The sequence below is a fragment of the Argiope bruennichi genome, chromosome 11 (genome assembly GCF_947563725.1).
Source record: "Argiope bruennichi chromosome 11, qqArgBrue1.1, whole genome shotgun sequence".
Classification (NCBI taxonomy): domain Eukaryota; kingdom Metazoa; phylum Arthropoda; class Arachnida; order Araneae; family Araneidae; genus Argiope; species Argiope bruennichi.
The window spans coordinates 41,010,424-41,035,717 of NC_079161.1; the positions used below are offsets into that span (position 1 = coordinate 41,010,424).

The 25,294-nt window shown below is 29.6% G+C and overlaps 1 protein-coding gene across 1 annotated transcript; it reads right to left on the reverse strand.

Moving 5' to 3' along the window:
* Nucleotides 1-24,404, reverse strand: LOC129956527 (transmembrane protease serine 2-like). The gene is made up of 8 exons (XM_056068449.1): nucleotides 24,303-24,404; nucleotides 21,724-21,760; nucleotides 20,144-20,217; nucleotides 17,735-17,829; nucleotides 13,550-13,860; nucleotides 10,020-10,147; nucleotides 6,469-6,615; nucleotides 1-96 (listed from the first exon to the last, which is right to left on the reverse strand). Exons 1-8 carry the CDS (start codon nucleotides 24,363-24,365, stop codon nucleotides 1-3), a joined length of 951 nt encoding a protein of 316 aa, XP_055924424.1. The 5' UTR covers nucleotides 24,366-24,404.
* Nucleotides 24,405-25,294: the final 890 nt, after the last annotated feature.

The window sequence follows — 25,294 nt, forward strand, 5'->3', positions numbered from 1 at the left end:
CTATTTGTTCTTCATCGTTTTGGAGGCATTAATAACTCCAACTGTCTCTTCTATACCTAATATGTCAGATGATTGAGACATATCGGACTTTATATCCTTAAAAAAGGATTTTATACAGTTATATTTTAATGTATTTTTTAAAGAAAACATATAAACAGAACGAAAATCGCCAAGACTTTGTCACGAACGTGTGCGGAAATTCACTTTTTTTACATTAATATTGGTAAGTGAAAAGCATTAGCATCGGCATCTATGGGCGATCAAACAGTTGTGGCGGATTGATATGAGCGAGAATAGAACCTGGGACCTTGTGGTTCTCAGCCCAGTAACATGACCACAATACAAAAGCAATTGCTCGTGCAGCGTAACTGCTAACTGGCTTATAAGCTTTCACCACACAGTTACAATGGAGACCTAAAACTGACCGTTGGAAATAAAAGAAAAAAAATTAGTTTAAATTCAGATGAATTTTCAAATACAATCGTCTTTTACTTTTGACCTTCATTGACGGAACATTTTTTAACTCCAGGTAGAATTCTAAAAAAATAGTAAGAGAGGGAGATGTGCGATTTCTTGACTTCAAATTTTCAAATTTCTTGAGTTCCATTTAGTAGGTCACCGAAAACAGTTGATAAAATTTCAGAATATAACTTTGGAAAAACTCGTTCAATTTTCAAAAAAATTCCATAGAATTGAAAATGACTTTTTTCTCTTTAAGAAGATATATTATTTATAGACTTCCAAAGAATATTTGCATACTTCCGACAAATTTGAAAGAGAGCAGCGTAAAAGTATTGCTAACAGTAAACAGCAGCAGTGAGCATCTAAGCTTTTGTATAAATGATAGTTGAAATTCGAAAAATATTGCTTTAAATATCATTATTTTAAAATGTTCTCCGAACATAGTCGAATACCTTAAACAGCCAAACTAAGTATAAGTATTATTTGGGTTCACATCACATCATAAATGTTTTTGAGTGCATTTTTTTTTTTTTTTAGTAATTTGAATTAAAATATTCATTAATTAGAATTCAGTTTTGGTATTTTTGGATAATAACTTCTGAAAATCTCGTTTAAAACAGATTTACTTTATTTAAAATTTTTAAAAAAAATTCTTTTCAGTTAATGATAGTTCAATGCACGCTCTTTCCTTCAAGAATTTAAATTCAAAAACATACTAATTTATAATCTTATGCTTTAATATAACAGTTTATAAATTTTTAGCTTGTTTGTTACCATGACACTGCCAACTGCTACAGCACTTATCTGTTATAACATGGGAAATCACTTACTGACGTCTAAATGACATGTGTTGACTTTTTGGTGGAATAAGATGTTTCGCGACTATCCATTTTTTACAAATTATTTTGTTAGTCTACATTGTAAAGGAATTTATCAAAACATTAACAAATATAAAGACATTGGAAAATATGCTCCTTGAAAGAAACAGATTCTAGCCAATAATCATTGTTACCTGCTTGGCGAACATTTCAGATACTTTATACACGCAAATTTACACGCAATTTAATTGAAGATATGTTTTGTAAGGATATTAAGCAAGATAATATTTGGAAAATATTTTAAAACACTCTGACACCTTTTCATATTATTCTACATGTTAATAACTATCTATAAAAGTTTAAATTTAGGACCACAGAGGCAGCCATGCATGCTATATTATGTAAAATGGTCTGAATATGATAAGGTGAATTCAATATGTCGCTGTCAAATCTTTGAAAATATTAGATGAAAATGTGTTTTTTAGTTAATATTATAATTCAAATAATTACAAAAAAAAAAAGAAGAAAAAAAAAAACCTAAATTTGAAACGATACAATTTTATGATATTATTTTTTCCAAAAAGTTTATGAGCTAGCTATTATGCCTTTGATTCAAAGCAAAATTCAATACAGAAATGTAGTCCCTATTTTTTTAAACTTTTGAACACAGTAATTATTTTAACAGTTTCTTTTAAAATTGAAATTCCTGTTTAACTTCATTATTTATTTTACCTTTTTAAAAATTTTGTTGTCTTTTTTAAATAAAAAAAATAACTGGCATTCGGAAGCAGAAAACTCTTGAGGGAAAAAAGAAAACTTTTGAAACAATTAAACAAACAAATAAAAAAAACTGGTTTTTTTTTTTTATAGACATTAATAGAAACTTATTCATCCTATCATTCCATGTAGATTGCAGCGTCACCAATGTTTGAAAACAAAGTTAACGAGGATTATGTGTTTCAAAAGAAACATTCTTTTCCCTCTTAATTCAAAAAGTGAAGGAAAATTTATGAGCTATTTCATAATGCTTTTCATTCAAAGCAAAATTCAATACACAAATGTAGTCCGTATTCATTTAAACTTTAGCTTCATAGTAACATAGTAATTATTTGAACAGAGTTTCTTTTAAAATTAAAACTCCTGTTTAACTTCGTTGTTTATTTTACCTTTACAAAATTTTTATTGTCTTTTTTTTTAAATAAAAAATAACTGGCATTAGGAAACAGAAAACTCTCGGAAAAAAAAAACTTTTGAAACAAACAAATTGTTTAACTTTTATAGACTTTAATAGAAACTTATTCATCATATAATTCCACGTAGATTGTAGCGCCACCAATGTTCGAAAACAGAAACAACGAGGATTGTGTGTATCAGAGAAAATATTCTTTCCCCCCTTAATTCAAAGAGTGAAAGAAAAATTATAGTTGAACAATCTTTATTTTCAATAATGTTGTTTTTTTATGTTCTGGTAACTTTGTTATTTTTATGCTTCTGTAAAAATCGTTTGCTCTCACTCTTCTGTTAAAATAAATTTAGCATTCTATATATTTTATGGTGTAGAAAATTGAATAAAAAATCATAAACTGAAGAAACTTACTTTCAATTGCTGTTTCATCACATGAATTTATTATTATTCACGTGGCAAATTTATTATTATTATTATTATTCATGCATTAGAAATTGGAAAAATTTTATTTAATTTTTTTTAAAAGTGGGGAATTATTTTTTTCTACTTTTGTATACTTATTATTATTTTTTATATTCTGGCAATTTATTTTTTTTCTTTATCTATTTTTTTAATAAAAAATCGTTTGCTTTACATTCATCAATTTTTTAAAAATCTCATATCAAAATAAATTTCCCCATTTTTACTATATCACGTGATAACAAGTTGCAAAAGAAATTTTAGAAAGAAAATGAACTATAACTATGTTGTTATCATAAATGATTTTAATTTTATTCGTATGGCGTTCATAATTTTGTTTCTATAGGAAAGTTATGATATTCGGTGAGTAATAATTATGATATTATGATGTGTCTAATAAAAATATGAAAATATTTACTTTAAATGATAGTTATAAATTTTTAAATATGTTTTACTGTTTCCTATTTGAAATCTGTTTCACAATTAAATCTTGTTAGTATGAAATATGTTTTTATATATATATATATATATATATATATATATATATATATATATATATATATATATATATATATATATATATATATATATATATATATATATATATATATATATTCTAAATTTGAGTTTACATGTAAAAATAGCCCCTTGAAAATTACATATAAATTGCAATCGAGGAATTCGAATTCCCTTTGTGCTTAGAAAAATATTGCTGCAACTTGAAAAAATGAATGTCGTTTTGTACATGTATCTCTACTAGACTGACATTTAAAACTAGAAATAGTTTGTTCTATTTTTGAAATGAATTTAATTTATTTTTTGGTTTTATTCACTAAAGTTTATCTCTCTCTCTCTTTTTTCTTTTCATCTTTATTTTTCCGTTTATTAATTTTATTCTTATTCTTTTTTTCTTATTTGAATTCTGATTACAAAATGAAAGCATTAAAATTAGAAAATGATTAAAGAATTACTGTTGAATAAAAGCATAAAATGAATTGCACAAAGAATAATTCCGCATACAGCACGTGATGATTTAGGAAAAATGATTCGAATTCTTCCTGAACCACTTTTTATAAACACATAATATCAAATTTCAGTTGCTTTTTATGCATTTTACTCTTTAATAATAAATAGTTGCCATTAATTAGGTGATAAAATAACGAAAACGAATTCAATCTTATATATGGAATGTATGCAAATATTTATGTAATAAATAAGTTGTATTTTACCATAAATGTAAAAATAAGAGCCTGACTCAGATAATAAAAATCGGATTTTAATCACACTGTGTGATATGTTTATATTAAAATTTTGTGAAACGTAACATTAAAATATTAATTTAGCAGACAAAGTTACTATTTTGTGGATAAAAATTTAAGAATGAAGTTCTCTAACCTTTTGGAAGGTAAAAAGTTCAAGCTTCCTTTTCCCCTCTAATTCCATTTCTTCAGATTGTTGATTAAATTCCTTAAGCATAACGAAAGGGAGAGGACTATAAAACAGTGAAACACTTTCTGCGGATCAGATTACTTTGATATAGAAGTGTTGATTGATTTTTAAAATAACTCTCGTGATTTTTAAGAATATATGCCAGAAATACCTTTTTGGCAATTGCGAATAAACACACAATTTAATTAACTAAAAACCGTAAATTTAATTAATAACACTTAAAGCGCTTTTACTACTTGGTGAAGTAATATGCTATATACATCTATGATCAACCAAATTCGAAGCTTGAATTGCAGCAAAATCAAATGGAAATGAGGACATTGACAATGTTCCATCAGACATTTATTTTTAAACTAGCAGTACCCGCACAGCGTTGCCCGTGGCATAACATCTAAGAGGAAAAATTATCTTCAGACTTAAGTCTAGCCTCCGCCCGATATGACATGAGAATGTCATGCGAGATCAAAAAGATATTTAAAAATCATCAAGAATAACTACAAAACCATTTTTTATAGCACATATTCAAAATATTTTGGACTAAGCTAAACGCATACGCAGTAAGTAAAAATACAATACAGCGGTATGTTGTTCTCCCGTCGGGGCAATTACTTGCTATCTACAGAACAGCATTTTTGAACCTTTGTATGCATGCGCTGCCTACTGGCTGAGTATAAACCCAGAATTAAGTTTCAAGCTAATTTTTCCTCTTGGATGCCTATGTCAAGGGCAACGCTGTGTGAGTACTGCTAGTTACAGATAACATGCATATAAATTCCTTTTTAACACAAAACATTAACATTTTTAAGCATAAAAATACATTTTCTGTCACAAAGTATAATTCCACCTTCCAAAGGATGCTCGTGCCAAATTTTCTACTTATAGATTGTAAGTTTGTATATTGTAAGTAAGTAAGTTTGTATAGATTGTAAGTAAGTTTGCTCTACAAATCTCATTAAGCATACTCAAAAGAAAAACATTCGCATTCATTATCAGTTCAGACCATTGGGACTGTTTTTCTGACAATACATGACATTTAGCATCATTGCGTTTTATTTTCCAGCAGTAAAGTGAAAAACATTTTAATTAAAACTGTTTGTGAATAGGCAAAATGTTTCTTATTACTGGAGTAATCTGTTTGAAAACTTATTTTTACTCACTCATATATAAAGTATAGAGACAGTATTGTAATCATAAAAAAAATTCGAACTAGAGATTTTTTTTTGTTGACAAATATGCACTTTTTAAACTTGCCAAGTTTGGAAAACGCATTTTTGGCATTATGTCTGTCTGTCTGTGACAAATAAAACCGCTTTGAGCTCAGACTCATGAAATTTGGAATTTGGTTTTTACAACAAATTTGTAGATTTCCATCAAGTTTTCAGCGAAATCCATTTAGAGGAAGTCCTTCTATCCAGTTGTCCGAATACAAATTAAAACGATGACTACACAACGAGGAGAGCTAAATAGTTAACATTTGGTACACATTTAACATCTAACATGTAGATAGATACCTGTCAAATTTGAAATGAAATCGGTCAAGAGGTGGACTTTTTATCGGTCTGTATTTTCATAAACATTTAAACATGTAAGTGATTCAGTTAACTCAATGACTTAAATACATGAAATTTAGTATTAGCTTTTGTGATTACAATTGTAGTTCTGTGTTCAATTTTGGTTTCAATCGGTCGAAAAAATATACCTAAAATAAAATTCAATTTTCTGGTATTATTAACCGCATGCCAACTATTAATCGCGAAATAAACCTCCAAGAATCGGATGATAAATTCAGTAAAAATACTAAATTAACACCAAAGATCAATATTTTGTAACTATTGTTCGTCCAGGCTATGCAGCCATTCGCAGCTTTATCCACGGTTCATAGTTTTAAACAAGGTGAAGGGGATGACCCCTTTATTAGAGAGTATACTAGAAAGTTTTGGTGACTACTCCAGCTAATTAACTATGTAGTTGTGTACACATAATTTTAGTAATAATGATCACCATGTCACAAAGAAAAACAACCCTCACATTGAGTGAAAATGTCGAATCTACTAGACATCATCTTGTTTTTTTCGGCTTAGGCAAATTTCTCACATGCTTTTTTATCCATTTCAAGTACTTATAAATATCAGTGTAGAGGTCTCCTCTCTCTGACGTGCAATCAGCCGGACCAACTGATGTCACTCCTATGCCATAGAATGCTCGCTTGTACTTCCTAATAATTGTTGATCCAGAATCCCCCTGGAATAAGAGGATGTAAATGAATTTGTATTTTGAAAGGAAATCCTTAATTCAAATCTTCACATGAATAATTTTATTCGAATTTGTATATCTGAAGTTTTTACAATTAGTGTAAAAAGGAATTTCAACTATGAATATTATAAACCAAACGAGGGAAATTTTGCATTTCTTTTCTGCAATGTCTATGAATTGGATTGCGTTAAATGTTTTAAGTGATCCAGCGTATTAAAAATTGTTTTACATATATAAATAATTTCCTAATTTTATTATTATTTTTTATGTATTTTTGTCTGTAAAGGAAGGACAGTTTGTATGTGATGGACGGAGGTAAACGAACAAATAGAAAATATGTTCTTCTCTCCCTCCCCCTCTGTATCTTCTACTTTCTACACTTTGCAATGATTAAATTCACTATTAAGGATATGGTCACAGAAGTATTTGGAGGTTTCTGTAATGAATATATGACATCAGAAAATACAAATTTTAAAAATCTATGAAAAGTCTTAATAACATGACTTCATGAAAAGCATTTTGTTCTCCTGGTTTTAGTAATTGTAATGCAATCTTTATCAAGAAAATAGCAGTTACAAAATTTCCATAATATTAAAAGTCTTAAAATTATTTGTTTTAATATTTGTATAGTATAAATAGTCTGAAAGAATTTAATAGCTAATAAATCAACTAAGTGAACAATTTTAATCTTTTTAAATTTGTTTATTATAACAGCCTGAAGATATTTTAACAATTAAATAAGATATTTTCAGAGTATGAACCGAATAACAACAATAACAATAGCAACAAAAAATAATTAGCAATGGTTTCTGGGAACCCTGGAGCAGGCCAAAATTGCTGTATTTCTAGCAAAAACTAAGTACTTGCTCATTATTATTTTCTTTTTCTATTATGTTTTGATTAATTTTAGTTTCTCCATGTACATATTTCATGAATTGTGGGAAAAAATTCTTTAAAATTCAAAATAGTATTGGTCTTTACTATATCAAGTTTATTATACCTTGAGTACTGTTTTGTTTCGAACTGATGAAGTAAGAGTTTTGCAATTAAAGCTTAAATAACAGAAACCTAGATAAGGATATGTTTGATCTGCAAGAAAATATTTCGCTATTGATGATAAAAATTACTGAAAGTATCGATATTAATTTAGTCTATTTAGTAGAAAAGATACATTTTTAAAATCACAATGGAATTGCATTAACATTTACACATTAACATTCAACAGTAAAACTTTTTTTTTTCCAAAAAGGAAATTTTTGTTGATAACGCAACTTAAATGTTTTAGATGATTTTAGTTCTTTATCTAGACGGCTGAATTAAATAAACTTTTTTTTACAAAAAATTTAGAAATTACAGACGACTTATTAATTGAAATTATTACGAAGATCTTTTTTATTCTGTAGTTGTTGTTACTTACGGCATTTTGTTTTAGACAAGCCCGCTGATGAAGTCAGCAATTTAAGCCGAGTTTGTGCAGTAGCTTCTGAAGGTAAAGGCCCTTGAGCACCCGAGGGCAGAAGGCTAACTTCTAGCTCATTTGAAGGTGACACTCACACGCTCGCTTGCTTGCACAATCCTTTTTTACAAGGGAGGGGGGCTCTTTCACACACCTCACAGATAGAACACAGGGTAAAGAACAATCACGTCCGAACTGGGACTCGGACTCGAACCCGAGACTCCCAGATCACTGGGAATACCTACTACCCCTAGGCCAGAACGTCGACTATTTATTCTTACTTTTTCATTAAATAGGAAAGAATTTTGACATTTTATTAAAAAGATTGTTTTTAGCGAGCTAATTAGATACTGATATTGTGTTTCATATTATTGCAATAATTATTTTCAATGAAGTTTTCAAATTTGGGTGGCCAATGAACTACAGTAGACTTCTATAATGTTGGTATGCCATTTTCTGTGAAAAAATATTGTAAGAGAACGTTCTTATCAGAAATTGTCATGCAAAAAGTGTCAATGTAATGAAGGAAGGCTCTTAGGATTTGTTTTGTTTTTGATTTCAAAAATGGAACAATATTTATCGCCTTTTTGCTATTTGTTGAAGTAATACATTATCCTTGATTATTGGTAACTGGTAATTATTTTAGAATTATTTAAACTCATAATTATTTAAATTAATTATGATATAGTTCCATATATTTATTTTTTTGTTTTTTTATTTTAAAAACTTTACATTTTTTAAAATTGATACCTACAATTTTTTACAATTTAAATTGCAGTTAAATTTAGATCTGCCAAGATTAATATTATGGTAGTAATCATGTAATGATTTAGTTTCTCAAGATGCTTTATTGGAATCAAACCTTTCCCTTCAAAAACAAAAATATTGTTAAAATCGCAAATGGAGAATATGCAGTTTATGTACATTTAAAAAGTGGCATCTTAATTATTTTTTAAAACTTTTTACACAATTAATTTTGACTTTAATAATATCATTGATGAGAATTAGAAAAGGAAGATTTTTTCCACAGTATTTATTTAATTTTTATTTTATGACTATTGTCTAATTATCCAACAAACACTTTATTATCTGTATTAATATTAACATTTTTTCTTTCTCGTATACATAGTATAGAGAAAGTACAGTAATCGTCAAAAAATTCGAACTCGAGATTTTGACTAATCTCCACTTTTCAGATTTCCTTGAGTTCGATAAACACATTTAAAAAAAATATCCATTCGTCTGTCTATATGTGACAAAGATAACTCAAAAATGCTTTGAGTTGGACAGAATGAAATTTGAGGTACTCAAAATTCTATAAAACGATTGCTTTCAGTGGGGAAATGTTACATCGAGGTAATAATTCATTGAATAGATTTATTTACAATCTCAAGCCAAAAATATATTTTCAAGTCATGTGTGCTTCAAGATGAGGTCATTGTGTATAAATGTAGCGTTTGAAAATTGACGAGTGATTAGAAAACACGCTGCGGAGCAATATTTCTGCTTCAAAGTTTACGCTGGCATTGGCCGTAAGGGGAGGGAGTGATTTGTACTGACCATACTTACTATTTTCATATAGAAAAGTAAGTAATTGAAAAAAGCATTTTCGAATATTCGTAGGAACAGATAATGGCCATAGTCTGCAATATTTAATTACTGAATGACAGTCCATTGTCGTGGTGAAATTTGTAATGGTCATACTTTGTGTTTCCGACCGCATACTCCTACGTAAATATGACTTTTTTTGTATGCTTTATTTTCTTGTAAATTATTATATAGTTGCTCATAATCATTCATAGATGTGCGTTTGAATTGTATATAGGTTTGCGTGATGCTTTTTGAAGTCTCACAATGTAACCCTGAAATCTTTCATCATCCCCCTCAGTTCCTCAGTTTGAGAGCTCTACTTTCTCGAACGGAGCATAGAATTTACCTTGCAAGATGCTTGTTTAGAGTCCGCACCTCTTGCACAGAGCAATTTTGGATTAGTAATGGTCCTTCTCGGAGAGCAATCTACCATCGCCACTTGCCTCACTTTACCTTCCATCAATTTCTCGGTACCTTAAATTTAAAAAAAGAAATGCATTGTTATAACATTACGCCTTTTGTACAATGAAAGCTGATTTTATCAATATCATTGGAAAAGTATACATCTAGGAACATTTTTTCTGCATGTAAACAGTCTGTGACAATATAATATCACAAAATGTCTTCAGAAGGAAAATCTTGTTGAGATCTTTGCAAATTATTATTCGCTATATTTACTGAGCCTTTCAAAATAGATATTATACATTAAAGCTAAACTTTCAAAATTTTTATATTTTTTGAATGCAGAATTTCTCATTTCGAGAGTATATTCTATAAATTTTTCAGTTTTAGTTTAATGTGTAGTTAAGTGTTAACGCGGCGTCTTAAAGTTGCACAAGGATTACTTTAGAAATGATTGCTTAAGGCCTTTTTTTTCTTTAAAAAAATCCTATCAGATTGTAATTATGCATTTTATAATAAAAATAGGATAGTCATTCCTCGCAAATAGTGTGAAAACCGGTACAACAAATTTCCTAGTCTGCTATGGCAATTTAATTCGTAAAAATGACATATTTCCTTATTGTCCTGAAAGATGCCTATTTCAATACTTTCCTATAGGCGAAGTCTCTAAGGAATTACTACAAAAATTAATCGGAAAAACAATGAGATTACGCCCCGCTACACAAATCAGTTTCTATAGTCAGGACTTGACTTTCCTGAGATCATACTTGGGGATTTGCGGTAGGTCGGAATCTAAACGAAGGCATCTTTCCCACATGGAGATATATTATCATCTGTTCACTCTTAGTCACCCATGTACAAGCATTTATCGACTTATGGCAGGAAAAGCCGGACTACCTCGGGTTCCCGAATACAACTACGAATATTTGCTTTCCCACGGTTGGAATTATGGCGCCTTATAGCTAGATTCGTCAGTCAAGGGAATTAGGCTTCAGTATGATAAATCCTTTTTGGACATAGAATGATATGAAGAGAAGAAGGACATTGATTTCAATCTATTAGCATTATGAAGGAGACTACTTCAGCCGTCTATTGGTTTTTGATTTTAAGGTATCATTTTCTGAAAAGAAGAACTCATTTCTACATAGTTGATGTACATACTATCATTGATAACCTTTTACAGGATGTAATCGTTTTTTTCGAGTATCAATTCCCAGGTCGCGTCAAACAAAATTTCCTAACTGTTCACCACAATATAAGATCACGCTAATATTATGCATTAGTTGAAAGAATGTTTATATGGTTCCAGTAGTTTAACAAGTCTTCAAATGGTCAAAATTCCATTTAATTTATGATAACTGTTTTGTGCAAAAGCATTTTTCAAGTGCATATCCACACATGTGAACGCATAGTACTTATAATAAAGATTGATTGAGAGGTTTGCATTTTTCCTTCAAACTGAAACCAAAAGTGATGATGGATATTTGTTTCGACTTTTAGTTTTCGGATGATGATTTATTTGTAGAATCATCTCTGTCTCACCCCCCCCCCCTGTTTTTATATGAATTACTGTATAATATTTCTCCAAATACTTTTACAGTTCCCGTGCGGTATTTCGATTATAATTTCATTATAATTTCCAGGTAATTAAATAGGTTCCTTATTTGTTAGAAGATATAACTGCATTGGTATAATTAATTAATATTTCCATTGATGGATCATATCTCTTATAGGAGTACTGGTATATAAAAAGAGATGGTTATTTTATGACTAATAACAATATCCATGCTATTAAAGCGGCGATACAATAAGTCAGTCAATTGCAAACCTCGATTAGTTTCGGGTTACTTATTTTTGTTACTCTTTATTTCTACAATTGTCATCTTTTATGATATCTTTGAATATCTAATAAGTATTGACGTTGGGCGTCAACAGAGCAAAAATTAATTTGTGTCTACTATCTGTAAGCTAGCATTCATTTTCAATATTACTTTTCTAACCCTTCCGCCCCCGAAAAAGGATTAAATTTTTTAATTTATCATAATATATAATATATCATAATATTTTATATGATATATATATCATATAAATCATATGAAATATATGATAATATTTTATATGATATTATATCATAATATTTAAAATATTATGATAAATAAATATAATATATTTATTTATCATAATATTTTAAATATTTTTATTTTATCATTTTATCATTTTTTTTATCATATAAGTATTTTCATTAACATTATTTAGAGAAGAGTAAAAGACACTTTTAATCTGCACAGGTAGTTCATTAATTGATGCAAATTTATTAATTGTAATTAATCATGAATATTAATTTCAATTCTAAAATATCATAAAATATATGTAATACCTTTTAGAGGATATAGATAACATTTAAAGTAATGAGCATAATGAAGAATTGCATCCAAATTTTTACCTATGATACCTTAATATCCTAATAAGATATTAAGGTATCCTAATAGGTTCGGAGACGAATTTTTAAAAATGATACATAAATATTTTTTATTGTATCATATAGCCGAAACAAACTTCAAGGGTCACTATTAGAAGAAAAAAATATACTCATTGCCTTTAGTTTTTAAAAAAAACTGCTTATTTAATGAAAATTTAGAAAAAAAATTTCAATGTTAGGAAAAACAGAATAAGTTAAAAAAAAACAAAAACATTGGAGATATTTAATTTTTATTTCATCTTCTAGTAGTGACCTCTAACTATATATAATATTACAGAACGCAAGATAAAAATTATTTTAATAAATAAAAATTTTATGAGCATTTGAATTTGTCGTTAATGATTTTTAATATAAATAAATAATTTATAATATTACAGTAAATACTCAGAGTGTTCACTGTGAAAGATGGAATGAATACACGATAAAACATCGATTGTTAGATACAGTCGAACACACCGATAATTTCTTCGCTAAGAGCAGTAAAACGGGAGTATAATTAACTGCATAAAATGTAATTGAAATCTTTGGAAATGAGAAGGGTATAAGGCTTAGCCAGCTATTCTTCACCAAATGCATATATCTATGATCTTTCTGCTGGTATATGATTGCATGCCTTACGTGTACTGATTATCACCAGATAAAATCAAAACATACTAATACGTTGAACCTACTTTCATCAAGATGACGTCGTGGTTTAAGCTGCTTGCCCATGCCAGCGGATTCACCCGCGACATCATCTTGATGAAAGCAAGATCACCACACAACCAAGCTCATTGATGAACACTGTCGTAAATTGACTTATTATGATGTTTTTGTTCATGGGTTAATCTTGAGCAATTTTTGCTATCTTCTTGCTCCCCTAGAAACTTGTTATTTAGATACACTTTATAAATGAAAATTATAGATCGGTGTTTATGTAATAAATAACAAAAAGAATTTCATTGAACACAAACGAATTGAACGCAAAAAAGATATGATAATAAAAATTTACTTACTTAATGATTTTGGAGAGTTAAAGCCAAACCCTGCAATTATTAGACGCTGTCCCTCTTTTCTCATGTTCCTACTGGGCAGACACAAAGGTTTCGGCAGAAGGTTACACTTTATTTCTTTTTTCAGCTCAATGAGTGCGATATCATTGATGGCCGTTTTGGCTGAGTAGCGTTCATGGGGTATAAGGTGCCGAACTTCCACAAATTGCAAACCTTTCATATCTTGTAGGCCAATTAAAAGAGCATCTGCCGATATATAACAATTTTTGGGCATTCTTGTGGTTTGACATTCTTCATTGTGTACTGTAGTGGGACTGCAATAATAAACAGATAAGCGTGAGGAACCGCGTTTTCAATAGCTGTCATTTACATATACAGAGTACATATACAAAATAAAAAAAAACACTTCTCAGTAACATTTAAGGGTATCAGATGCGTTTCGATAAGTGTTCCCTTTCAACCCATTTATTCGAATGTAAAATCTGTTCCACATGGAAAAGCGATCAACGCCAATTTTTTTACTTTCTCGTATACGTAGCATAGAGAAAGTATAGTAATCATAAAAACGATACGATAATCGATATAGTAATCTCGAACAATTGTCGAGATATTGACGAATTTCCATGTTTTAGAGATCCCTGAGTTCGAAAAATGCATTTTTCATGTCCGGCCATCTGTCTGCTTGTGACAAAGATAATTTAGAAAGGTTGAAGCTAAAAGGTTGCTTTAAGCTAAAAGGTTGAAATTTGGCGTTGCAAATTTCTATCAAATTTTCAGTACGATTTGTTCCGTGAAAGTTCGTTATAATGTTCGAATATAAATTAACACGATAACTACAAAATGAAGAGAGCTAGACAGATAAGATTCAGGGCATAAATTTAACATCTATAGTATAGACATTTATCAAATTTTGAACCAATTTCAACAACGGGTTGATTGCTGTAGGTCTGTACTTTCAGAAACATGTATGCTGGTGTCCTGGCATAGGGGTAGCGCGTATTCCCCGTGACCTGGGCGTTCCGGGTTCGAGTCCCGGTTTGGACATGGTTGTTCTTCCATTGTTCGATGTATGAATGTGCCCTCCTGTAAAAAGGGGTTGTGCAAGCGAATGATGATACATGAGTAGCTAAGTCTTACTCTTGGCTCTAGTTGGCGCTACTATAAAAACAAGAGGCACTCCCCCTCAGACTTAAATCGACTGTCTTCGAACAGCGGGCTTGTCCGTGGCAAGTGCCATAAGAAACAACAACAGAAACATGTATGTGCAATAGTTCAAAAACGCAATGATTTTAAATGTATCATGTTTGGTATGGGATTTTGTGAGTACAAGTGTAGTTTTATGTGAAATTTTAATTTCATTCGGTTGAGAAAAAGATGTATAAATCACAAATTCGATTTTCGCATATTATTAACTGAATGCCAGGGATTAATTTCAGAAAACTCGCCAAGGATGCCACGACAGATTCAGTAAAAATGCTCACTTCGCGCCAAAAGTTAAAATTCCGTAAATATTGTATGCCAATGCCATTCAAGAGGTTCTCTGGCACGACAAGTTTATTAAATAGAAAGTTTTGGGGAGATCTTTCTCGCATGTTTTTCATCATCAAATCATAACGATGCATTCTACTACTTCAATGCACCATTTCCATTTTCACTTTTCATTAGAAAGTCTACTTGTTAGGCTTTAAGGAAATACAGAGCCTAATTGGGGAAAAAATTTCAGTGACACCTGCTTCCCAATGAGCTGGCAACAATTCTGTAAAATTATAAGACTATAATACAGATTAATGTAATTTAGATAACCACATACTAAATTTCAGCCATGTCCAACGATGTGATTTAGAGACTTTAACGCGTAATTATTTAACAAAATGTATTAAGTGCACAAGTGAAATACATAGGAGTTATCCTCAAGAAATAACAGCCATAATTATATCGTTATTTTAGGAAATGTATTTTTCTAATTCGGCTGAAAGTCAAATGGCTCGGTATTAATTAAGATTAAAATTCAAAGAGGCAACAATATAATTAACATAAAACGTGGAGAAAGCGCTTCAAGTTTAATAGAAATTGAATTTCCAATCATGATTCATATGTTTTTACTTATCATATCTGAAAAGAAAAACGCTTTCATATTTCTTGATTTTAATATCGTATCTAGTGATACATTTTATTCACTTGCATTTACAAAACTTTAAAGATCTTCTTTTTTTCTGTGAGTTGTTATTATGTGTTTGGATAGGATAAACAAATTCGCCTTTTGTACACCTAAAATTAACTGCTATTTTATTTTCAGAACATATGCAATACTAATTCGACAAAAATGTTGTAAAAAACTGCTTCATTTTTTAAAAAAAATGAATTGCCTTTAGTCTTTATCATCTAAAAGGAAATATTTCTTCAAAACATATGATTACTATGATTATTATATTCAGAATTGTATTAACCTTATGGGACTCTTCTGTAAGCAAATCTCGTGCCATTATACTATGCCTAATTTCGACAATTAGACATTTCTTTAAAAATTAATTTCTGCATAAGGAATGAATTTTAAAGTAACTAATTAAAATGACGAATTGAAATAACAGAAAATCTAATGCAGTCAAATTAACAATTAGCATTAACAACATTGATAAAAGGTAAGAAAGGTAATGAGAAAGAAAAAATCCATTAATTTTAAATACTACATTTCCCCCTCCATATAGATCTCCTCCCGAGTCATAAAAACACATTTTTTTCTTTCTTGTATACGAGGAAGTATTACAATTGTCGAAAAATTCGAATTCGAGATTTCAACGACTGAACACATAAACTCCCTGAACCCGAAAATAACATGTTTGCCCTTATGTTTATCTGTCTGTTACACGCTCACCCAAAAATGCTTTGGGCTAGACGTCAGAAATTTGCGATATGGTATTGCGACCAAATTTGTACATTCTTATCAAATTTGAACCAAATTGATTTACAAAAGTCTGGCTGCTTGAGTTCAAGCGAACTCAATAACTACAAAACCCAAGACGCTTGGTAGATAACATTTGATGCACAGGTTTAGCATCTAAAATATACTATATACTGATCAAAGTTGCAATCATTTTCGTCCAACGGTTGATTGCATGTCAGTCTGTGTATGTGCTCTGATTTCGCATGCTTGTAAACACAATAACTCATAAACGCGAAACTTAAGTCAACGAAATGCTGTATGTTTTCTATGTTCCATCATTTTTTAAATTTAGTATTACTGATTTGTGTTTCCCGATCCTCATTCAATGAAATCCACTCTGACATTAATTCCAATACATACTGGAGATATTCGATTTAATTACCAATTATTGCAAGGTGACAAGCAAATATCTGCTGCAAATTTAAACGCTGATAGAAAGCACAGTGATGCATATTTGAGTAAGAGAATGCATGGAAATATAAGTGTTCATGTGAACGTAGCATAATGCCAAAATTGGCGATCTTAAAATTAGAGCAACCCTTTTACGCGCCTTACCGCGACGAGTCTGTCGGAGATTCATTAGACCATTAACCCGCATCGGCTCAACAGCCACCGCAGAAGCAATAAAAGGCTTAAATTGTTAGGCTTAAAGAAGTCATCGCAATGTTAGACTGCAGTAGCCATGTATTAATGATTTCATGTGAACTCTAATTCCTGCACTTATATATAAAACTGTTCATCTCAAAAATATTGTAAATATTTGTAAATAAAGAAGTTAAGATCAAGTATAGTCCACTGCTCACTTCTAATCACTAGTATGTGTAAAAAAATTTATGCCGAGTTTGTGAAAAATATTAACGTTACCATTACGAATTTCGAATCACATGCAGTGACAAGTTAACATATAAGTGACATGCAAGACCACCATGATGTGTGCCTTTTTTTTGTAAACTAAGTAGACTTTATTGACAAAGTATAGCCTATAGTCTAACTATGCACTTGGATAGCATTAAAAGTATTTTCTACTAGACATGTGATTTCCTGCTATCTGCATAATCAGGCACCTGATAGTAAAATTTAAAGTTACTATGCATACACCTGCATTCCCTCCTACACTACCTCAAACCATCATTTATGATTTCTCTTTCAGTAGGAAAATCCACTTATTTCTACCCCTTATATCAGTATTTGAATATCTTTCTTTTGATGAGTAAAAAAAATAAATATATCATAGCCATATCACTTACTTTTCAAGACAATGTGCAGCAGTAAGTATATATTTGGATGCTATTATTGTACCAGTGCAGAAATTTTTGGGTATCTTTTGCAAACTAAAGGCAACCTGCAAAATTATATTTAAGAATAGGAAAACAAAAATAAATAAAACCATATACATTGTGTCTGCTTTACTATGTATAAATTTGTACAAAACTATGAAAGGGATAGAAAGTGTAAAGTAAAATCGCAATCACGGAAATATAAATGGATAGGGCATTTTCATGTTATACATTGTATTAAAAATCAATACTATCAAAATATTTGCTATAAATGCTTTATTCAACTTGATGGGTATCATTTAAATGGCCCATAACTCCAAACACCTGAATGGATGGAGTTATTGAACATTTATAGAGGAATTTAATCCTGAAGCTTAAATGAAGAACTTGTGATCTATCTTTTTGAATAGACTTGTGAAATGTGTATTCAATATGATGGACTTGCACTTATTTCAATCATTGTTCATCGATATTGACAACGAAACAACAATAGTGACAACTAAGTGATCATTCCGGCAAGATCGTCCTATCTTTTTTATTTGAATTTTTCTCTCAATTTCCTTGAAACTGTTGGAGTACGAATCTGTTTATGATAATAATAAGAGGTTGGTTCATACGTCGATTTAGTTGCCGCTTCAAAGATGTTATGATTCCATATACCATCATCGACTCGACATTACTTATTTTATTATTATTATTTTGAAAATTATTTCCTGTCTCGAATCCAGAGAGTTAAGATATGAATATTTTGGAAATTTTACTACCTTTTAAAATTGTAAAATTAAAAATTATTGAACTCAGTTCTGTAATAATAATGCACGAACAAAGTAATTCCACTGAATCTATCCCTCCCACATATTTTTTTATTATTATTTTAATGGCGTTTTACGCGCTTGTTCAAATTTTTTAAAATTTTAATCTTTTCTTCAAACCACAAATTTCAAGTTGCTAATACACATTATGATGTGAAGATACTTATGACCTTTTTGTCATGCACCGGAACTCTGAAACATCACGACGTTGCCTAACCATCATTACAAAGAGTCAGACTAATAAACAACCTTTTGCGTAGTCAATGCATTTTGTAAATCTATCATTTTTAAAATCCATACAATGTGTGCTCCTTTCTGGTATCTTTTGCAAGCTAGCCTGAGAAGAATAATGCTTTTGATTCGACATTCGCATATGCTTTCGACTTTATTTAGAATACTCTATTCTTTTCTAATTCTGAACTCATGATAGCAAATATCTTTGGGTAATATTTTGATGATATTTTCTTATCACAAAAACGTGAATATTTCGAGTATAATTAAAGTAGAAAATATTTTAAAACATATCATTACTATATAAAGAAATAGAAACACAATCTCTCCAGAAATTAAAAGCTTGTGAAATACATTTTTATTTAGAAAAGAATAGCTCCTCAAAACTCCTTTAAAAATATTTATGAACTAAATTTTTTTTATAAATCTAAAAATAAATTGGGGAAGCAATTATTCCGATAAAAATATTCATATTTTTTTACTAAAGGAAGTTTCTAAGAATACATGCCAGCAGAACTAAGGAAATCATGCAGTATCTTGCTTAGTCAAAATAAAAGGTACCTCGAAGCGTATCAGAATAATGAATTTCAATTGATTTTGGAATTATTGTGAATAATTATATTGGCATTTAACTCTATTAATACTGAAAGGCCCCAAACGCCTGTCCAACGAAGCGAGCAAGCGCCTGAATATCACTCCTTCCTCCTCCTGTTTCATCCCTCCTTCATTAAGTCTGTTTAATTGAATATCCGAGTATCGTATTTTGTTTGTTAGAACATTTCATCCATATGGACTGGGATGAAAATAGGTTTAATGAAACTTCTCAAAGATATCATCGCGCATATTTGCTTAAAACTCATCAACTTAGTGGGATCTTCTAGTGCTTATAAATCCTTTAAAACGCAGGCTGTCATTGCGGTTTTCTGAGGGGTTGTGGAATTTTTCTCAGACGTTCCAATATTCAGAGATAATTCGAATAAGATTTGGAAGAATGATAGGAATCACTTCTGGATGATGGTTTAGTCACTTCGAATCCATGACTAAACCATCTTCAGATAATACAGTTTCTGGGATGCGAATCAGTACTCTGTTTATGTCTTCAGCAAAATTTGATAACTAGAATTAGTGAAATTTTCTTTGCTACAGGCTAAGATATATTCTAAAAGATTTGTTTTAAGATTGTTCGTTTAAGGATGGTTATTAATTTTTGAAAAATTTTCAACATAAGAATTTGCATATAAATTTTGAAAATCTGAGCGCAGATTTATAATGGTATAGAAAAATTTAGCTAATTCGATTAATTTTTTTGAATGCATTGAAGAAAAATAATACTTACTATCCACGGGTATTTTCCTATTGGGACATGAGTTCCGTTCATTATTTTTGGCGATGGTACTTGTATTCCACAAACTGAAAATCATATCATAATATTATTACTCTATTTAATATTTTTTTACAAACATAATTGAGTACCAAAAACACCGAATTAAAGAAATGAACTATTTCAGCATTTATATATATATAGTTTATGAATGGTATCTGCTTGAACAATTACATCGAAAGAATAATGATTCCTGATTCCTAATATTCCTGATTTTTCCGTATCGAATCGTTAGCTATTTTTAATCACTATTTAAGTGCAATAATTAATACTCTTTTAATTAAAAGTATTTCTTCGTTTGCCGAATAGAGTTGAAAATTTGAGTTTCGAATTCTATGCTTTCTTGCGGCAAAAAGGGATAGATTGCATTTACATTTATATTTAATATGCTTACCATTTCTTATGCATAGACTATATTATCATTAATATAACCTTTGCCATGAAACTAATTGCTATTATTTTACATGTGCGTAAACAAGACAGAACAATCTCCTCTTCTAAGTAAATATACAAAGTAGTCATAAATAAACTTTCGATTGTTAGAAAAACCTTTTACTGTCCAAATATATACAAAATTAGTATTTGATATGTCAATAAAAAAAATTAATTCCAGTTTTTGCCACCATCTGCAATATAATATTGTTCGAGCAACTGGCCAAGTCAATTAACAGAAAGAATTACAGATATTACAATTTAAAATACATTTTATTTATTTTTGTATTACTTACACATTTGGTTTTAAAATGAATTTATAGAATTTGTACGGTTTATATTTAGAATATCTAAATTCGCATGTGCAATTACAAGCAGAACTGGAATTATTCAAGATGCATATGTTGATGCTATTATACAAATATTTCCAGGAATGCAACTTTTAACAGATGAACAGATTATCATCCACTTTTCAGATTTTTCTCCCTATGATATTTCGTGGTGGATTAATCTGAAAAATGTGATTTACAAAGAGAATGTTGAATAAATTAGCCAGATGATTGCATATGTTTGCAAGTCACATAGATGAACTGATGTGTAATCACACAGGGTATCCAAAATATATGTAGGTCCATTTAAAAGATAAAGATACCCACTAAATGTCCAAAATAAAATTTGTACAAGAACTCATGTTGGCTAAAATTAGAGCTTTTCCTTCATAAAACGAAATTAAATGTGTTTACATTTAGCTGAGAAACTTTGACCGATCGTTCTTCAAACATGATATGTTATTTTATGGCATGTTTGTCCAAAAAGTATAAAATTCAATTCTCCATAAGTGTTGCTTCTTGGGTACTCTTTTAATCCTATAATGACTTTATGAAACGAAAGATTTTGTACCACTTATGGTATTCTTATAATAAATATTTTTAGTAACAACAATTTTTGCTAAAAAAAATGAAAAAAACAATTACCATGAAGAATGTTTTTGAATATTCAAAAAATTTTCAAAGGGCATCATCAAATGTTTACCAAGCAGTTTATTATTTAATTTTTTAAAACTTTTCCTCCTGATTTTTTTAAAAGTGAAATTTTATACTTACTTTCACATTTAGCTATTTTTCTGGATATACTCCCATGCTATAACAGAAAAAGAAACATTCTTCGTTATATTTAGAAGAAATGCTTTTTAGAAGAAAAATAGTGAGACAAATATACTTAAAATGGTTTTCAATCTAAAAAAATAAGTTACAAGCAGCCACTTTTTTTTTTAAATATTTTATATGAAAATTCAAAACCTTTAGATACAGCTTCAGCGGTCGACTGCTTTCCAACATCTTCTATGCTCAAAATAAATCTCAAAAGCACTACTTTACCGCATTCAGGATGGAGGGGTGGGGAGGGAATCTTGATCATGCTGTCTAGTTTTAATCATTGTGCCAATTTCTTCAATTTCTGAATTTTCTTAAATATAAAAAAGTGCTGTTTAATTCTTATCATTGTGCCAATTTTGACAATTTTTTTGCATTCTCGTAAATATACGAAATATACAAAAAGAATTTAGTTTAGTTTAGTTATATTAACGTCCCGTTATAAAGCAACACTAAGGCCATTTTGGGACGGACCCCTCCCCCTCTCCACACCACACCAGCGGTAGGACGTTTGTTATGATGGATTAAACGTGCAATAGATCCCCTTATACGACGGTTCTTTGGTAGAATCGGGTCTCGAACCTGAAACCCTACGGCTCACACGACGAGACCTTACCGCTAGGCCACCGCGGCCATATACAAAGCGAAAGTATTGTAATTATAAAAAAAAAAATCGATCTCGTCAATTATAGCCTTCAATCAAAATTCGTAAATTTCTGTCAAATATCGAACAAAATCCATTCGGAGGCTGTTCGAATGCAACTTAACGTTATAACTATAAAAAAAACCTTATATGAATCAAATGTAGTACATAGATTTAGTATCTAAAATCCAGATCAGTATCAAATTTTGAACTAAGTCTGTTAAATGTTTGAACGTCTTTTCAAACCCTTTCAGTTTCTTTTCTGAATTTTTAAGCATGTCAATGCGATAACTCAGAAACGAAGTGATTTAATAAATGAAATTTAGTGTGTGACAATAGGTGAGAAAAAATTGCGAAAGAAAGGCATTCAAAAATCATATTCGGGGTTTTGTTGCTAGTGCATTAATCGCATCCCAGCGATTAAGCGTCAAAAATCACCAAAAATGGGTTGCTTATAGAATTTTTCTTAACTATAGCAACTTTTGACGACCAGGCTGTTCACACAGATTATTCGTTTTTTGGCTGTTAAATATTAATGTGCAATGTACATTTATTTTTAATTTCATCGCGCTGTTTAATAAAACTGAAAAATGAGAAGCATGAATGTGTCGAAACAAATATAATGCATGCAAATTTATATACTTCAAAATACATGGGAAAGTGAAAGTCCTACTTTGAAATCAGTGTCTAGAGAAAAAATTTTTAAAAAATCTTAGTTTTAACTTTAGCAAAAACAAGCGATTGTATGTTTCGGTGGGCGAATTAAAAGGTTATAATATTAAAAAGTAAATACTGCAAATCATGTATTGTATTAAAAATAATTAAAATCTAAGAAAACGCTGTATAGAAATGAAATTGATATAATTAAAAAAGATATTTTTTTGAGTTTTAAGATAATGTAAAAACCATTTTTGTGAGATTAAAGTTTTAGTAGATATAATTATCGATCTTCATAAGTAAGTCATATCAAATCCCCATCTAGCAGTGGTTAAGCCTACTTTTACGCTCGATTAAACTTTGTCAGTTGTCGATTTGTTTATATTTTTTGTATCTTATTTCTTCTGAATGAAAGTTTCTACTGAGTCGGATCCAAAGTATTTCTAGTAATATTTTGCAGCTTCCTTAATTAATGAAGCATTTATAATTTATGTAAAAAATATATAAAGATATATGTGTATATTCATACATATAGACATACGCATATAAACATATATTTAAGATCTAAGTATGTATATATGTATATATATAAAATGTATAAACATAAAGACGCACTGAGAAACAAAATAAGTAGAGGTTATATTTAACACACAATATATCACTACAACGGTTATACAGTTCACAATACAATAAAAAAAAGAGTGTATTTTGTGAGAAGAATGAGTACATGGAATTTCATGTAAAGTTCCCCAAATTCACTTTCTTCACTAAACCCCGTTACTGCCACGTAGTATACTGGATTACTGATAATTAAATATATTTGGGGCTATTATAAACATTCTAGGATGTTCAACTCTATTATTTGTTAATTACAGATAAGTTATTATTTAATTTACCACATTCTGAAAATATAGTTTCGAAAGCTTCCAAAAGTGAAACTCAGTACGCAATTTTATTTTCTTATTCTGTTACATAACTACCTATGGATAGTTAGATACTTTTATACTGTATAAGGATACAAATGTGTAAGGTAACAAGCTGTAAAAAGGAATCATATATCTTATGTTTTGTGAAAAGGATAAAGTATCCTGTTTCTTTGTAAAATTTCTAATTTTATAAAACTAATTTGAAAACGGTAGTTATCTTGAATATTTACTTTTCTGTCATAAAAAAACAAATTACATTAACAACAATACATTAATTATAACAATCATCGAAAAGTAATACTTACTGAAATAACGAAAGTATAACTAAATATACAAATAAATATAGAAGTGAACCGATAAAAATCCATGTTGTCGGTAAAATTAGAAGTTAAAAATCACAGATGAAAAAGGCGCATTTCAAAAACAAATAAAACTTTGAGGACAATAAGGAATTAACAATCCTAATATAGAAGAGTTTGTCATAAAAGCATTTTTAAATCGGCAAATAATAATTACAGACTATTGTCGGTAATTTTTTTTTATTATTTCTTCATTCTTTATGTTCAATCTATAAATAAATATGTGCTTTAGAAATTAAAAAAAATTTTGTTAATAGGCAATTTAAAGTGAGAGCAGATAAAACTTGTTTTTTTATTATGTAACTCTGAACAAACATTTAAATAATGCTTTTTAATGCCTTTTATTTCATAATGCGTATAGTTGGTAGATTTAATGATTTTTCATTCATTATAATAATAATCATAAGACGGTATAGACATTTTTGTCATAAAGATATCCGTGTTTAATTTTTCAATTTCGTATCTTTGATGTCATATTGTTTTTCCGACGTGTTCAAATTAAATTAAATATCAGAATTATGGTGACAAACAGAAGTTAGTAGTGAGTGCACTAAAATATATATAGCATTGAAGTAAACCAGAAGGATTATTCTATCTTACCTTTCTCGTTTCCTAACGCAATGTGATGTATTTTTTATTATTTATTACCAAAGAGAAGGGAACCGAATCTTTTCTTGGGTCCAATATCCAATTCGACTCTCTTCCCTATATTAGGAAATTTGATGTATATTTACTACTTTTATGTTAAGATTTCAAACATAATGCCATTTATATAGCTTGATATCTTTTGGGGACAGATAGATAGAAGAATAACCTTCGATAGAATTCTAATATGGGCAGAATTCTAAACTCTAATATGACGATAACATTGAATATATAGCACAGAAATATAGTTCAGAAGTATAGTTCTATCTTCAACTTTCTTGTTTCTTAACGCG

What these genes read in the sequence shown, in the direction of transcription:
- LOC129956527 (XM_056068449.1), bottom strand. Translation starts at nt 24,365, where the DNA reads ATGGATTTTTATCGGTTCACTTCTATATTTATTTGTATATTTAGTTAT. An exon ending in TAACTCTCCAAAATCATTAA is followed by an intron (nt 10,148 to 13,549) that starts GTAAGTAAATTT and finishes TTTAAATTTAAG; the next exon opens with GTACCGAGAAATTGATGGAA. An exon ending in TGAAATGGATAAAAAAGCAT is followed by an intron (nt 97 to 6,468) that starts GTGAGAAATTTG and finishes TCCTTTTTTAAG; the next exon opens with GATATAAAGTCCGATATGTC.